Source organism: Necator americanus, chromosome IV (genome assembly GCF_031761385.1).
Source record: "Necator americanus strain Aroian chromosome IV, whole genome shotgun sequence".
NCBI classification, from domain to species: Eukaryota; Metazoa; Nematoda; class Chromadorea; order Rhabditida; family Ancylostomatidae; genus Necator; species Necator americanus.
Window position 1 is genome coordinate 12,646,045 of NC_087374.1, and position 13,527 is coordinate 12,659,571.

Consider the following 13,527-nt stretch of genomic DNA (forward strand, 5'->3'; position numbering starts at 1 on the left):
CCATCTATCCTATGTAATTCATTTTACCCCCGTACCTACGACGTATACGCGCACTTTCATCTGCAGCTATTCTTTTTTTTCGTTTCCTCCGACGATAGTATCCATACGAAACTATCTCGTCAAAATTCCTCAAAAATGTCTCTCTGATTTCTTTGTTCGACGAACGGGACCCGTGTTTGTACAACGTTTTGCACTCTAATGTTTGAAATTTCGCTTTATTCCTTATCCACTCCTAATCGTACTATTTCTGTGCTTGCGTCGAGTATCATTGCCGAATTTTACGTACCGTTACGAATTTTTTGTCAATTGATTAGACTTTTTATTTTTTCCCCTGTTTTTAGAATGATTACTACAACTGAAGCAACAATTTTAAATTCAACAATCGGTGTAGAGGATCCGATAGAAAAACTTAACTACCTGAAAGGAATCTACTCATGGCTGATACCGATAATGATCATAATACTTGCCGTGAGTGTTTATTTGTTTTTTTGTTTTCGTACTTTTTCCATTCAATTTTCATTTCATTTAAAGCAAACACATGATATGCAGACATAGATGAACAGGCAACTTGAATAAATGTCTTCCTTGCCAAAGTCAATGTGAGGCACACGAGTTCTTTTTTCTTTTGCTCAAGACATAAGAACTTTTTTTTGAGTTTGTACGTGCACCATCTGAGCTCTGCAACGGAGATTTTTTGTGTTTTTTGCAAGATTTTAGATTTTTCAAGTCCTTTACATTTTTTAGAGGCTAGATGGAAGTAGTGCTTTGGAGGAAATTTCTTTTGTACAATTAATTTCTACTAACTTCTAGTTACCCGAATAAGCAAAGTGAAAGGGGACCAGGCGAAACCTCCTGGTGCCAACCAAACTTTTCATTACTCCGATAAATTGGCGCGGGACTTTTCTGGGAGGATAGAAACACTGACGTGACACATCGGATAGCCCCACAAGTCAATGTTTGGGCCAGACACACGTTCGTAAAACTCAAACGATTCTGAATTGGTGTGAACGTGGGGGTGCATCCCAAGCGGATTGATTAGCCAAGACTGGTGCAACCGAGACTGATTAACGCCAGAAGCTTTGTTGATTTTATTTATCCTTTAAGGGCGTAGAGACGTGGTCGCGATCAATTTGACGTAGTTGGCTGCGTTTTATTACGCGATACGTAACGCAATGAGTTGCAACATCGAAATCACACTAGACTATTTCATCTTTTTCTGGTTAACTGGAGAGAGTTGAGCGTGACCACTCCTATCCTCGCTTCGAGACTCCAACACCTTCAATTTTTTTGATTTGCTGCCTTTAAACATCTTGTGTTCTAAAAATAAAATAAAATTACAGAAAAAAATGTTTAGCATCGAAATTGCGGACAGTTAACCAGAAATAAATTTTGTCTCTGCATTTTCTGCACGCTTCAATGAACTGTGGAAGTTGGAAAGGAGAAGGCTATGCAGATTCGCAGAGGCAGGATTTTCACTCGAATCCAGGGCTTCAGAATTTCTATAACTACAGTAAAAGAGGCAGATTTACGTCACATTTTGTATTTTTAGTGTTTCTTAGTGATGTGGAGGCGTGACCAATGGATAAATTTCTGTTGTATTCCCTTCATTTCTATTTCTCCTTCGTACACTTTGAATTTCAGCTCGCAATAATCGGCAACGGTCTAATTGTGGTCTCGGCTCCGTTTCTGTCCTCACCAGTCTCACCATATCTGAAACTGTGCATCAGTTTAGCTGCAGCCGACATGTGGGCGGCTTCCTTGCTCATCACAGGTGACTAAAGTCCTTAGTTAGTACATTGTCGCAGAGGGAAATGCTGAAATCACATTCGAGTCGCTTCGTTGCGCATCTGCTCGGCTATTCCATTTAGATTGATGTAATGTGTGAGAGAAAAAATGTACTTTCATATGAAACAAAAAAATATAGATCCTTTCCACGTTCCCACATATCTGTTGCTTGAAAAGCGACAACAGCAAACGAGAGGAGAACATTATTAGTTGGGATTCGACAAGGAAAAAATCGCGATATTCTTCAAGATCTTTTGACAGACAGGAGCGAAACTCGCTCAAAACTATTTTTCCGTTGATAGATGAAATTTCGCAGAAGGTTTTGCATCCTCTTGAAGCTTTCTGATGACTGGAGTGTCTGCTTTGTTGTCTTTAAAGTGCGCGGCTTAAACGCTCATATTCACAAATATATTTCAGTATTTAATTCCAAAAATTGTGGAAAAGTATGTTCATTGGTTGAAAATTGAAAAGAAAAGGCAGAAGATTAAAAAAAAACCTTTTTGTATGAAGTTCTTACTTTTATTTATTCTTTTATATTTTATATACCTTTTATACGTGAACCTTTTTTAAAGGTTGCACATGTGGTACACTAAGAGGACATTTAACTCTGCTCGCATGGATCATCAAAAGAATGTTATGCCTAAAGGTTCCTCGCCTACAAATGAGTTTATTTGTTTAGAGTTTATTTTAGAAAAATTTGGCTCCGATGTTTTAGGCAGATCAAGAGAAACTAACGAACTTAGGGGCCAATGAAGAAATGATAAATGTGAGAATTTAAATACGCAGAAATAATGAGGGCATCCGAGTCGCACTGCTCTCAGTAACCTTCCAAGACTATGCAAAAATAATATTGCCATTACATAAACATAGTGGATCTACATTCAAAACTTTCCGTAGATTACGAAATGGTCCAGAGCACTCCATCAGTGTTTTTGGGCGAACGTTTCTGGACATGCCATTTTGAAGAAGATATGTGGAAACGTAGTTTGAAAATAGTGTCTAAAATTTTCCTCTGTATCTTTTCCTAAGTTATTAGGTTGGTCTGGAAGCCCTCCACCAAAATAGATTTTTCGATTCAGAATTTTAGAGGTCTTGAATTGAATTTTTTTGCAGTTGAATATGGTAGAATGTCCTAAATGCCTACACTAGAAAGGTATATAAAGGCGCGCATTTTGCTGGTATTCAAACATGACTTGAATAAACCAAACTCAAATTTGAACCATAGTAGTAGCACGAATTCCTGCAAGGCTCCAACGCTCATATCTGTGCTGTGTTCAAGAAAGATATATTACTCCGCTGGACTGTCGTCAGTCGGGAGCTGTTTAGCTCGAATGTCGACCTCGCGCTGGTCGACCGACTGACTGAAATGATGAATCAATGCATGACGCTCTCAGAAAGAAGTCCAATGCCGCTACATGTGAACTTTCGACGATCCTCAGATGCGATCGCCCAACAAGACAAGACCTTGTCAGTCGCCTTCAAGCTCTGGATTACAGAAAAGTGACGTCGATCTAGGTATTCCACGAGTTGGGTGCTTCGTAGCTGGCGACTAGAGTGAGTGTGTGTCAGTCTTTGCTTCTGCATCACAGGCAGGAGTTTCTCCGCGAAATCATTACAGGAGATGAGAGTTTTGTGTTTTATATCAATTGTATACAACATAAAAGTTGGCTCCGGAGTGGCGAAAGACCTCCAAGAGGGTCGAAAGGAGGATTGCGAAAAAGAAAATTTTGCTGTTTGTTGGAGAGTATGCTGTTCATGAACTGCTCCCATCTGGGCAGACTGTGACCGCTCGAGTGTACTCTTCTCAACTACAGAAATTTGCCTGAAGCGTAAAAAATAGGCCATGTTGCTCCACTTCATGACAATGTCCGACCTCACGTGGCAAAACTTCTTGCCGGAAAATTACCGAGCTTGGTTGGGAAGTCTTACTACATCCTTCTCATTCTTCTGACTTGGCCCCATCTGACTACCGTTCGTTTCGGGCACTGAAGACACATACGAGAGAAAACACCAGATGATCAGAAAAAGCTGGAAAGTAAGATCTAGCACTTCTTTGTACTCACAGCCACCAGAGTTCTGGAATTCTCGAATTTATAGTCTAATGAAACGTTGTGCATACGTGATGGATCATGGCGGCCACTGTTTTGTTGATTGATATCCATGAACAATTATGTTATAATTGTTTGAAGAAAATCCGAAAGAAAGTGTGCGCACGGTCGGACAATTTTTTGGTTTCACGTTGTGCACTGTACTGAAACCGTCATTAGAATTGAGTTGAGTTGCTTGGTATCCGGAGGATCCGACGTCAACGAAACACTGTAAAATAATATTCTGTGTGCTTCTTCTTAGGTCACCTGCATGGATCATCGCAATGTTTTCCTGAGCTGTTTTAGTTTTATTCCAGACTATTATAGCTATTCATATTCCAAACTTTTATTTCTATAGATAACCGCTAACTAACTTTAATCATCAATTGTACTTGACTTCGACCTTTACAAGCAAGATTCCTCGAACATTTGATTTTATCCGTACATCTTGTGCATTTTCCTTGGTAATAATGCAGCTTTCAAAAAAAAAAAACGCTGCTAACAGCGGCATTTCGTCGACGCAAAGCATTCAGAAAACGTTCGGATACTGTATATCTATGATATTACTCTGCGACTGTAACGTTATTATTTTTACGTTCAAGAAGATAAGTTGCTTGTAAGTGAATCATATTTCTGACGATTGGTGTCACTTTACTTCTTAAATTACTTTGCTTGTTACCTTAATAATGAAGAAAAAATCGATGGAAAAAATAAAGGAGTAAAAACGTAGAGGTTGATAGAAATGAGTTGCTGCAAATTTAGTAGTTAATGTGAAAGCGAAGGATACATCTATAAAGTATTCCTATTTATTTAATGCACTAGGAAAAAATTTAATTTACTTATAATCTGAACCGGGAAGTCAGCGTTTTGTCATGTGATCACCGCACTTTGATTTATCTCACCTATGTAGTTCACTTCCATGGAGACTCAACAGATCCTTTTCCTGCGTTTCCCTTGTATAATCGAAATCCTGAACTATTGAAGTGTTGATCAGTTCTACTTGATCTACTTCATTTCTGACCGTGGATGGACATAGCTTGAGATGATTGGGATAAGATAATGGGAGGACAACTTCCTAAATTCTTTGCTATAGCCTCCCTAAAATTTTTGATTTTGAAATGGAGAGCAACAAATGCTTGCTCTTTCATTTTAGCAAGACGAACTACGAATCCGCTTGGAATCGTAGAGGCACAGGTTTCACTAAAAGGCTGCATAGCATGAAATTGACGTAGTGTGGAAACGTAACGGAAAACACAGCGTTTGAGGTGTAGGTCGTGAGCAAGTCCCCTCTCAGTTTACCCTAATTGCCCTAAAATGCGACGTGGGAAACGACGTTTGTTCCTACGAAATGCGCGAAAACGCTCCACCTTTGTGCACGCGCTGCATTGACGAGCGAGCGGTCGAAGATCAATTATGCCCCCTCGGCAGCCTATCGAAGTCGAATATCGAAAATATCGAAGTAAGACCAGTGTATAAGCTGCTGAGGGAGTCGGCGTTGTACAAAGGTGCGCTCTAAAGTACCTTACAGGAATTCCGATTCCTACGTCGTTTTTTAGAGTGATTGGGGGAAATTGAGCAGGACCACACATATATTTGTAATCTACACCCCGAACTCTACGTTTTCTATTAGGTTTTCAAACAGCGTGAATTTCATGATACGCTCCCTTTAATATTTGCAGGTATACTCATCCATGTGTGGAAATTAAGTCGAAAATAAGCGCATCAACATTTCAATAGTTCAGGATTTGCAATATTCAAAGAAAAAACAATTCATCCAGCTTCTAGAAGAAGTCATCAGTAGAAGAAAACACTGGACATCGGATTTCACAGCGTTTTAGCGGATATCTGTAAAGAAGGTTCATCAATTTCCTCTACTCCCTAACTTTGCCTAACTACCTTGTCGAAGTTCATGGAAGAAGAGATTGTGGGGAGAAGGGAATTCCTCGCGCCCACATTTTGGCACCGTATATTACGAAGGCAAGTTCGAATTTCAAAAGAAATCCTTCGAATGTAAAACCGAGTGAAAAGCAATAAAGAGTAACCTTCTAAAACTGGATTACTTGCGTTTCTCAAAGCAACTAATGTAGTATTAATGTAGTGTGAAAAATGATGCAAGAAGCTCACCAAAAAAACCGGTCACGACGAAATCTTAATCGTCATAATTTATTTTATTTTATTATATTCTTCCAGTTTTTGAATAGAAACTTCTGATCGTCTTATTGGTTGAACTCTTCATTCTACTCTTCCACCATTGACACACATAATATCCTGATATCGGCAAAAGTTACAATTGGAAGTTGTGGAAGTTACAATTTTGTGATGTATGTGTAAGAGCTTCGGCAGTGCAGAGATGTCCGACAAATTGGGGTTTTAAGTTGAATTTTCAACTAGCTTTTCTAAATTGGGATTCAAATTCGGATTTGGATTCTCGTACTTAGGTTCGTCCTTCTTCTATAGGCAGTGGTTTCTTTGCTCAAATTAAGTTTAATTAACGAGAAAATTGAATTAAAATCATTAATCCGTCATTGTAGAATGAAGAATGTGACTGATTATGTGAATGAACGTGTCCAACCTTGTATTTTATTTACAGACATCGTGCGAAAATCAAAAACAAGTTTATAACAACATCGACCCTCGTAAACATGCTGACAAAAACTGCCCCGACAATTGTGTCATTTTTTCTTTTTTGGAAAACGAGTTTGTCGTTGCACTTATTGAATACTTTTCCATGGATCAGCGTGAAAAAAGTTTATGAAATATATCTTCTTTGATCATCACAAGCGGGGTTCCACTAAGTTGACGATGTTGCGATCTCCACACGAATAGATCGGAGTACGATGTAAAATAAGGCCAAAACGCTGTGTAAGCGACTGCGCTCGAAGCGACGCGGTGGAGAAAGCGGTTTGAATCGAGGTGGGACCATTGCGAGCTACAGCGAAGAATGGTGCTAGCAAGGGTGCTCCCTCGATCCTGACCGCTACGCTCCAACGCATCGCTTCGAGCGCAACTGCTTACGTTGAGTTGTTTACGCACCTGTACCATGCTACCTATACCCCACTATATGTAGTTTACGTGTGTGAGAGTCATTACGCTCAATTTTTCGTATTAACCCGATCGAGGCGTGCGAGTCTCATGTGATCCTATCTATCTAAAAAGCAACTTATTACGAACGATTGAAAGAGGGTGATGACGACGACGCGTCTGCTACTGTGATGGGTCAACTTTTGCGTTTTTGTTTTTTATTTGACATATATTGAGTTGCACTAGTTTTTCTGCGGACACTGGACAATGATGGAGTTGCCCGCATCCTATCGCGTAGTAAGGTGCATCGTTGTGGAGTCGAAGTCACACAGGGCTAAAGTACACACATTTTTGTGCATTGCTAGTGGAAACTGATTGTGACCACGCTCAAAGGCATCACTCCACAAATCCGAGGTGTTATGGATTTTCGTTGGATTATACCTATATCAGGTTGTAGATTATGAATACAGGGGTGGTTCCGCTCATCTCTCTGTATCACTGTAAACGGATGGTTTCAGAATGCGGTTTCTTGCGACGTCGTCTATTGCAACGCAATACCCTCGCGCCCCGCCCCTGCCTGCGATTCGTCGAAGGAAATGAATTCCCCATTGGGGCGTTCGAATGGATTTTCGACGAATCGCAAGCGGGGGCGCGGCAGAAAGGTGTGAATAGATTGCGTTTTAAGGAATAACGTTCCGGAGCCGTCTATTTACAGGGATACAGGAAGACATGAGCGGATTTACCGCTGTATTCATAATCTGCGACCCGATATAGGTATGCTCCAACAGAGATCCATACCACGCCAGATTCATAGGGTGATGCCTTCACGTTCGTGATTTACGCCTCTATTTCTTCCTATTTATTCGTGAAAAGATTCCATAATCGCCAGTCTTGTGATGTATTGACCTTAGTAAGGTATTTTTCAAAGTTTATGTTCTTTTCAGGCTTAGTCGTGAACTCGTACCTTCCGGTAGTTATTGGCGTGCAAAAATCCTCTAAATGTGTGGACGCTTGGCTGGAGATGTTTCGAGTATCCGGAATGCTCACTTCCGACATGCATCTCTTCGCCTTAGCCATCAATCAGTTTTTCGGTACTATGTGGCCATTGAAATACAAGGTTGGACTGAAAAGAATTCCCATATGGATTTTTCTTGATTACTTAATTTTTTCTTCAAATAGGTGATGGTGACGACGAGGAGGATCCGTTGTATTGTTCTTGGCTTATGGGTAGTTCCTCTTATTTTTGTGTTTTGTTGGTGAGTAGAGAGATTTACAATTCCAAGCTAGTCTTACTTGTAGCGAAACTGTACTGTACAAAATTTAATCGAATAGCACAATTTCAGGTTTATTTCTGGAGAAAATGATGGATTACGACATGAAAAATGTCATATGTTCTTCTACAATCGATTTCCTTTCCGAATCACTATTTTTCTCATTTTCATCATTCCACTCGTCGCTACATTGTTGATCTACGGTTTGATCCTGTCCAAGTTGTTAAAGGCTAAGGCAGAGTTCGAGATGACAGTGAGTGACAGGTGGGACTTTTTCGCCCAAGGCAACGTAATTATTTTTTTTTATCAAGAACGAACCTGAAGACGACCATCGCAGAAATTTACCCAACCTTGGGTTTTCCTCACTAGCAGTTCGTGTTTGTGGCGTCGTCTGCAAATATCAAAACGAAAACCGAAGAATCTCGTACAAATCCATAGGCAACGTAGAAGCATCACACTAGTCAATTTTCTCAATTTGATAACTCTGCAAACATTGGTTAGACTTACTGGAACCTCACATCACTCATTAAGATCCATTAAGGGTCCATTACGTTAATGCATAATTTTACTCCTGATCCATTTTATGCGGTTTCAGTCAGTTGATCCTACGGATCTAAAGAGTTGCTTCGTAAACAAAACTGACCACTCTGGCATTCCTGTTTGTTTTCTTGATTTCTATACTTTCTTTCATTTTTGCTGTGAAGCTCCCAAACTGTGCCGGGAAAACTGCACCACAAGAGATTAATTAGGAATAGAACAAGGAATTTCTGTAAACGCTACCTTTAAGGATTTTGTCTTTAAGAAGTGAAAATTCTGTTAGTATGATTTCCTTTTTTTTCGAAAAATATCAGGCATGAGGATTAGGCTTGGAGAGTTTAGAATCACACATCGGGTACTTATACCACACGGTACAGTACCCGAGAAATAGAGACATTCAATCACTAGCTTCGTTTGTATCTCATGCTTGCAAAATATAGGCGGACTAGGACAGGGCGGTCTGGTGGCTTTCTTATGATGCGACCAAGCAAAACAAAGGCGGTTATCTGTGATTACTTTGAAAGGAGAGAAGGAACGAGATTCTTTTCGCTATCCGAGATTTTACATCACTTCTTCGTTACGGCATCCGATTGGCCAAAATTAAAGCATCCGTAGCATCAAAAGCCAAAGTTCGTCAGTCGTCGGCCCCCGATAGCGGCTCGCTCTCTCAAATAAAAGTAGAAATTGAAGAAAGTGGTGTATCCAAAAAGCCAAGCATTTATCGCTATCTGAGGTGTATTCCTCTTCATAGTTCCGAAGAAATTTATTCCTCTTCATAGTTCCGAAGAAATTACATTACTTTCGGAATAGCTGCACAATTCTAGCATTTAATTCTTCAAATTCTTCTTTTTAGAATTCTCTACGATTAACGTATATAAACATAACAACATTCATATTCAGAAGAACAAGCACTCGTCGTTCGAACGTGCATTCAAAGTTGAAGCTTGTATGGACGACGCTGTTGATCGTCTCCACATTCTCGCTCAGTTGGGGCCTTTGTGTACTGTATTTCGTGCTCGTATGTGTCGATGGATGTCCATTTACATATAATGTAAGTTAAAGCACTTAAAATTGTGTAATATTTCAGTTTTTGTGCAGAACTTAAAAGAACAATCACATTTCCATTATTCATATTATTATTCGATCCTTTTCATTGAAAAGGGGCTTGTGTAGCGAAATTGGTAAGAGGTTTCACCGCGATCAGACGGTCAATGGTTTGAAGCCGCTTTTGGAGCCAACCAAATCTTCTATTCCTCCAGAGACGATAAATTGGTACCAGACTCGTTGAAGAAGACGAAAACTGATCTGATACATCGGCTAACTTCCACAATTCATTTCGTAGGTCATGGACGCATTCGTAAAACAATTCTGAATTGGAGTGAACGTGTTGGTGGATCCCAAGAGATTCGTTAACGTCGAACACTTTACCCTTTATTTTTATCCAAACGAATTTGATCTCTCTCGCGGCATAAATGATACGAAAAGGATTTAAAAACAGACTAAGGTATGTAGAATAGCGAAGACGATACGGTTTTGTTGGGCGCGAAATAATTGCCATCTTTTGTAACGAGTGTGCTTATAGATGACTCGGCGTAAAATTTCCTATTAAAGGTAGCGTATCGAGAAATTAACAGTGTGGAAACCTCACAGAAAAGACAGTGTTTGAGGTGTAGATTACGATTTCGAACGTGGGTTCGCTCGGTTTCCTCTGATCGTCCTGAAAAAAGCGACGTGGGAACAGCGTTTGCTCCTACGAGATACGTTAGAACGCTTCTACATGCTCCGGTTCCCTCAGCATTCATTGTTTTTAAGCAAGTAGGCTGGTGTGGAGACTTCATTGATTTCCCACCGCTTGCTCGCGGATGCGTAAAGGATGGAGCATTCCAACTTATCTCGTGGGTAGGAACGCCGTTTCCCACGCCGTTTTTCAGGACGGATACGGGAAATTGAGTGCGGCCACGATAATATTCGTGATCTACCTGAACTCTTTTTTTAAATCACGTTTCCGCATTACGTAAGTTTTGTGATATGCTCTCTTTGAACATGATAAAAGGATACGGTGGAGGTTAGTCGTGAAATGAAGTGGTGTTTAGATACCGTTCTAACGTTTCCACAACAAATATCAGCTTTTATCATAATTCCGCACCCATACTGTAGCTTTCGTGAGATTAAGGTGAGAATTATATCTCTCTTTTCTTCTGAATCTGACAGTAAGAGATTGGAAGAGAATGTACTAAGCTGTCCTTTACAGATGAACTCGTCCTTTGCCTACATATTGAATGTCATTCCTAAATTAATGGGATCTAACGGTACAGGAATTCTTTGCGAACACTTCATTTGTGTAGAAATGATTGTAGAAGAATCAGTTCCTGAGACTTTGGAAAAATACGATAGAAATTTCGTAATTTCTAAAAATAATCTTAATTTTTTAAATAAGATGTTTAAAGAGGAACGATGAGATCTTGATGTTCGGACTCCAAACATACTTCCATTTTTTCCCCAGAACCTCAAACTTATTTTGTTGTTCATTTTATTTCATATTTTATTATTATTATCTATTTTAATGCTGCTAAAAGAACATTGATAATATTAATTAAACTGATTCATTACAGGTTTCTCTGAATTTCTACCTCGGCCTCTTCCTCAATTCAAGCGTCAATTGTTTGGTGAGTTCATTATTAACGGTAACTCCAGCTGCTTTATCCTGCTTTACATCCATGTTTTGGGTTCAGAGTTTTCCAAAATAAAACAATATTGCGAAGTTATGCGTCATGGCTAGCTAGATTTTTCTTCAAGGTGATGTTGAAATTGGCGTCGAATCCGTTCATCTACACACTACGAATCCGTGCAATCAAAGCGAGCGTGGACACATTCCTGGCAGCGTTGTTCCATCGGAAGACCTATCCAACAAAGAACAATAAAACCAGTGTCGCGTTGCTCAGCACGAGCTCCGGAGCGCCACAATCTTTATAGGCCGCTTGTAGCGAGCCGATCTAGGAAAGCCAATGTAAATCTATTACTTTGCAGAACTGCCTCTTTTACCATTACTGAATTGATTTTTCCCCTGTCATTTTAACCATACTTATCTACAATCAGTATTCAGTCATCTTTTCTGTATCATGAAGCTGAAGTGCTTATGTGCGTAGGCGCTGAAGCTGCTTGCCTTCTCATTTCATACGAGTATGTACACATCTCGAGATGCATTACTTGTGATCTCTAACATTAATAAAGTTTTCTTTTTGCTGCACTCATTTTACCGCTGCCAGATTTCGATCACTCTCCTGACGACGAACACCTGGTCAGTCGTAGATCGGCCAGGGCGAAAGCCAGCTTGCTCGTCGCGCGTTGTTTCTTCGCGATGTCTTCGCTAATGATTCAGTCCAACATAACCTGCTCCAATGCTTTGCACATGACACGCAGCAAAGAGATTCCTTGATAATTCCTAGGGTCCGCGACGGATAACTTCTTGTGGATGGGAATTATGATGGCGTGTCTCCACGAATCAGGTGTCCTTCCGTCTATCCATATTGAACGGATGATCTTTGTCATCTCACGATTCCCAGACGGAGGAAGATATTTTAGAATTTCTGCGCTAATCCCATCTTCTCCACCAGATTTTCAACTTTTCATCTTTTGGATACAGACCAAAAGGTCTGGAAGGGTTGCTTCATCGACAACTACTCCATTGGCAGTGTTGAGGACAGGAGAACATATTTTCATTTTGCCGCTATACTGTTTTAGTAAAGCATAGGCTTTCCGCGGTCCTTGTCATCCCACGCCTTTTCAAACTCCATCGCTCGTGACGTCCACCCGTTATCGCGGTCTTGTTGCAGTTGACAACGCAACTTCCTTCTAAGACGCTTTTTCGGGTTGAATTCACTAGTGCTGCGCGCGACACATACAGAATTGAACGTGGAATTTGTTTCCGCAGATGCAAAGGCAAACGTCTTACGCGGCAATAGAACCGGGAGCCTTTCCCTTGCAGCGTCCTGGATGCACTTTGTGAAGGAGTCCGCATCGCTAACCTTCTTCCTGCTACTCCAACATGAATAGACACACTGTGACGGAATTTCTTTTTGTATTCTTTGTCTTTCAGACTTGCCATGTCAATTTTCAGTTGGGGAGTAACTCCTCGGTTTCTCTTGTGGGACCGTATCTTGAACCTGAGAAGAACTGGACGGTGGTCAGAAACGAACGCGACGTCCCAAACAGCTCCATATTTTCAGATATCTGAGTGAGGAATGTTCTTCGCCAGAACGTAGTCGAGCTGAAGTTTAAGAATCCCAATCTTCCGCTCGCGCTGCTGTTCAGGCGTTAAAATGGTTGACCCCTGCCACCAGTTTATATTTCATTTTATAAAAAAAAATATTTATTTATTATTTATTTATTGTTTATTTATCTTATGAAAAAATACATATCTTATATAAATATCTATATCTATAATATAATATAAATATCTATAATATATATCTATTAAAAAAATTTATACCATTTTCCCAGCACATCGGATTGCTGTTTGAGTCCCATCTTCGCATTTGCGACAATGACCACCTCTTGGTTTGGTATTTTGGACATCAACGTATTGAGTTCATCACAGAAAGCGTCCTCAGAATCCAGAGTTCACGTCCTCTGCGACCCCGCAGTCGTACAAAGGCGCATCTAGACTAAATCTAAGCTAAATTCCTCCACCAGGTCGTTGTACAGTTGCTCGGATTGTTCAGCCTCAAACTTGGGTAATTAAACCTATGGCTATTAGGTAAACAAACAAATAACACAACGACATCAATGCTCTTATCACTATGCACTAAATGCTAACACACAAAAAT

The 13,527-nt window shown here is 40.1% G+C and overlaps 1 protein-coding gene across 1 annotated transcript; it reads left to right on the forward strand.

Annotated features, from left to right (window-relative positions):
- Positions 1-342: 342 nt before the first annotated feature.
- On the forward strand, positions 343-11,622 carry RB195_001078 (uncharacterized protein; the record flags this gene model as incomplete). The annotated part of the gene is made up of 8 exons (XM_064197684.1): positions 343-468; positions 1,642-1,771; positions 7,838-8,010; positions 8,073-8,149; positions 8,237-8,417; positions 9,602-9,719; positions 11,314-11,385; positions 11,498-11,622. The coding sequence occupies 8 exons, from the start codon at positions 343-345 to the stop codon at positions 11,620-11,622; spliced, it is 1,002 nt and encodes a 333-aa protein (XP_064053565.1).
- Positions 11,623-13,527: the final 1,905 nt, after the last annotated feature.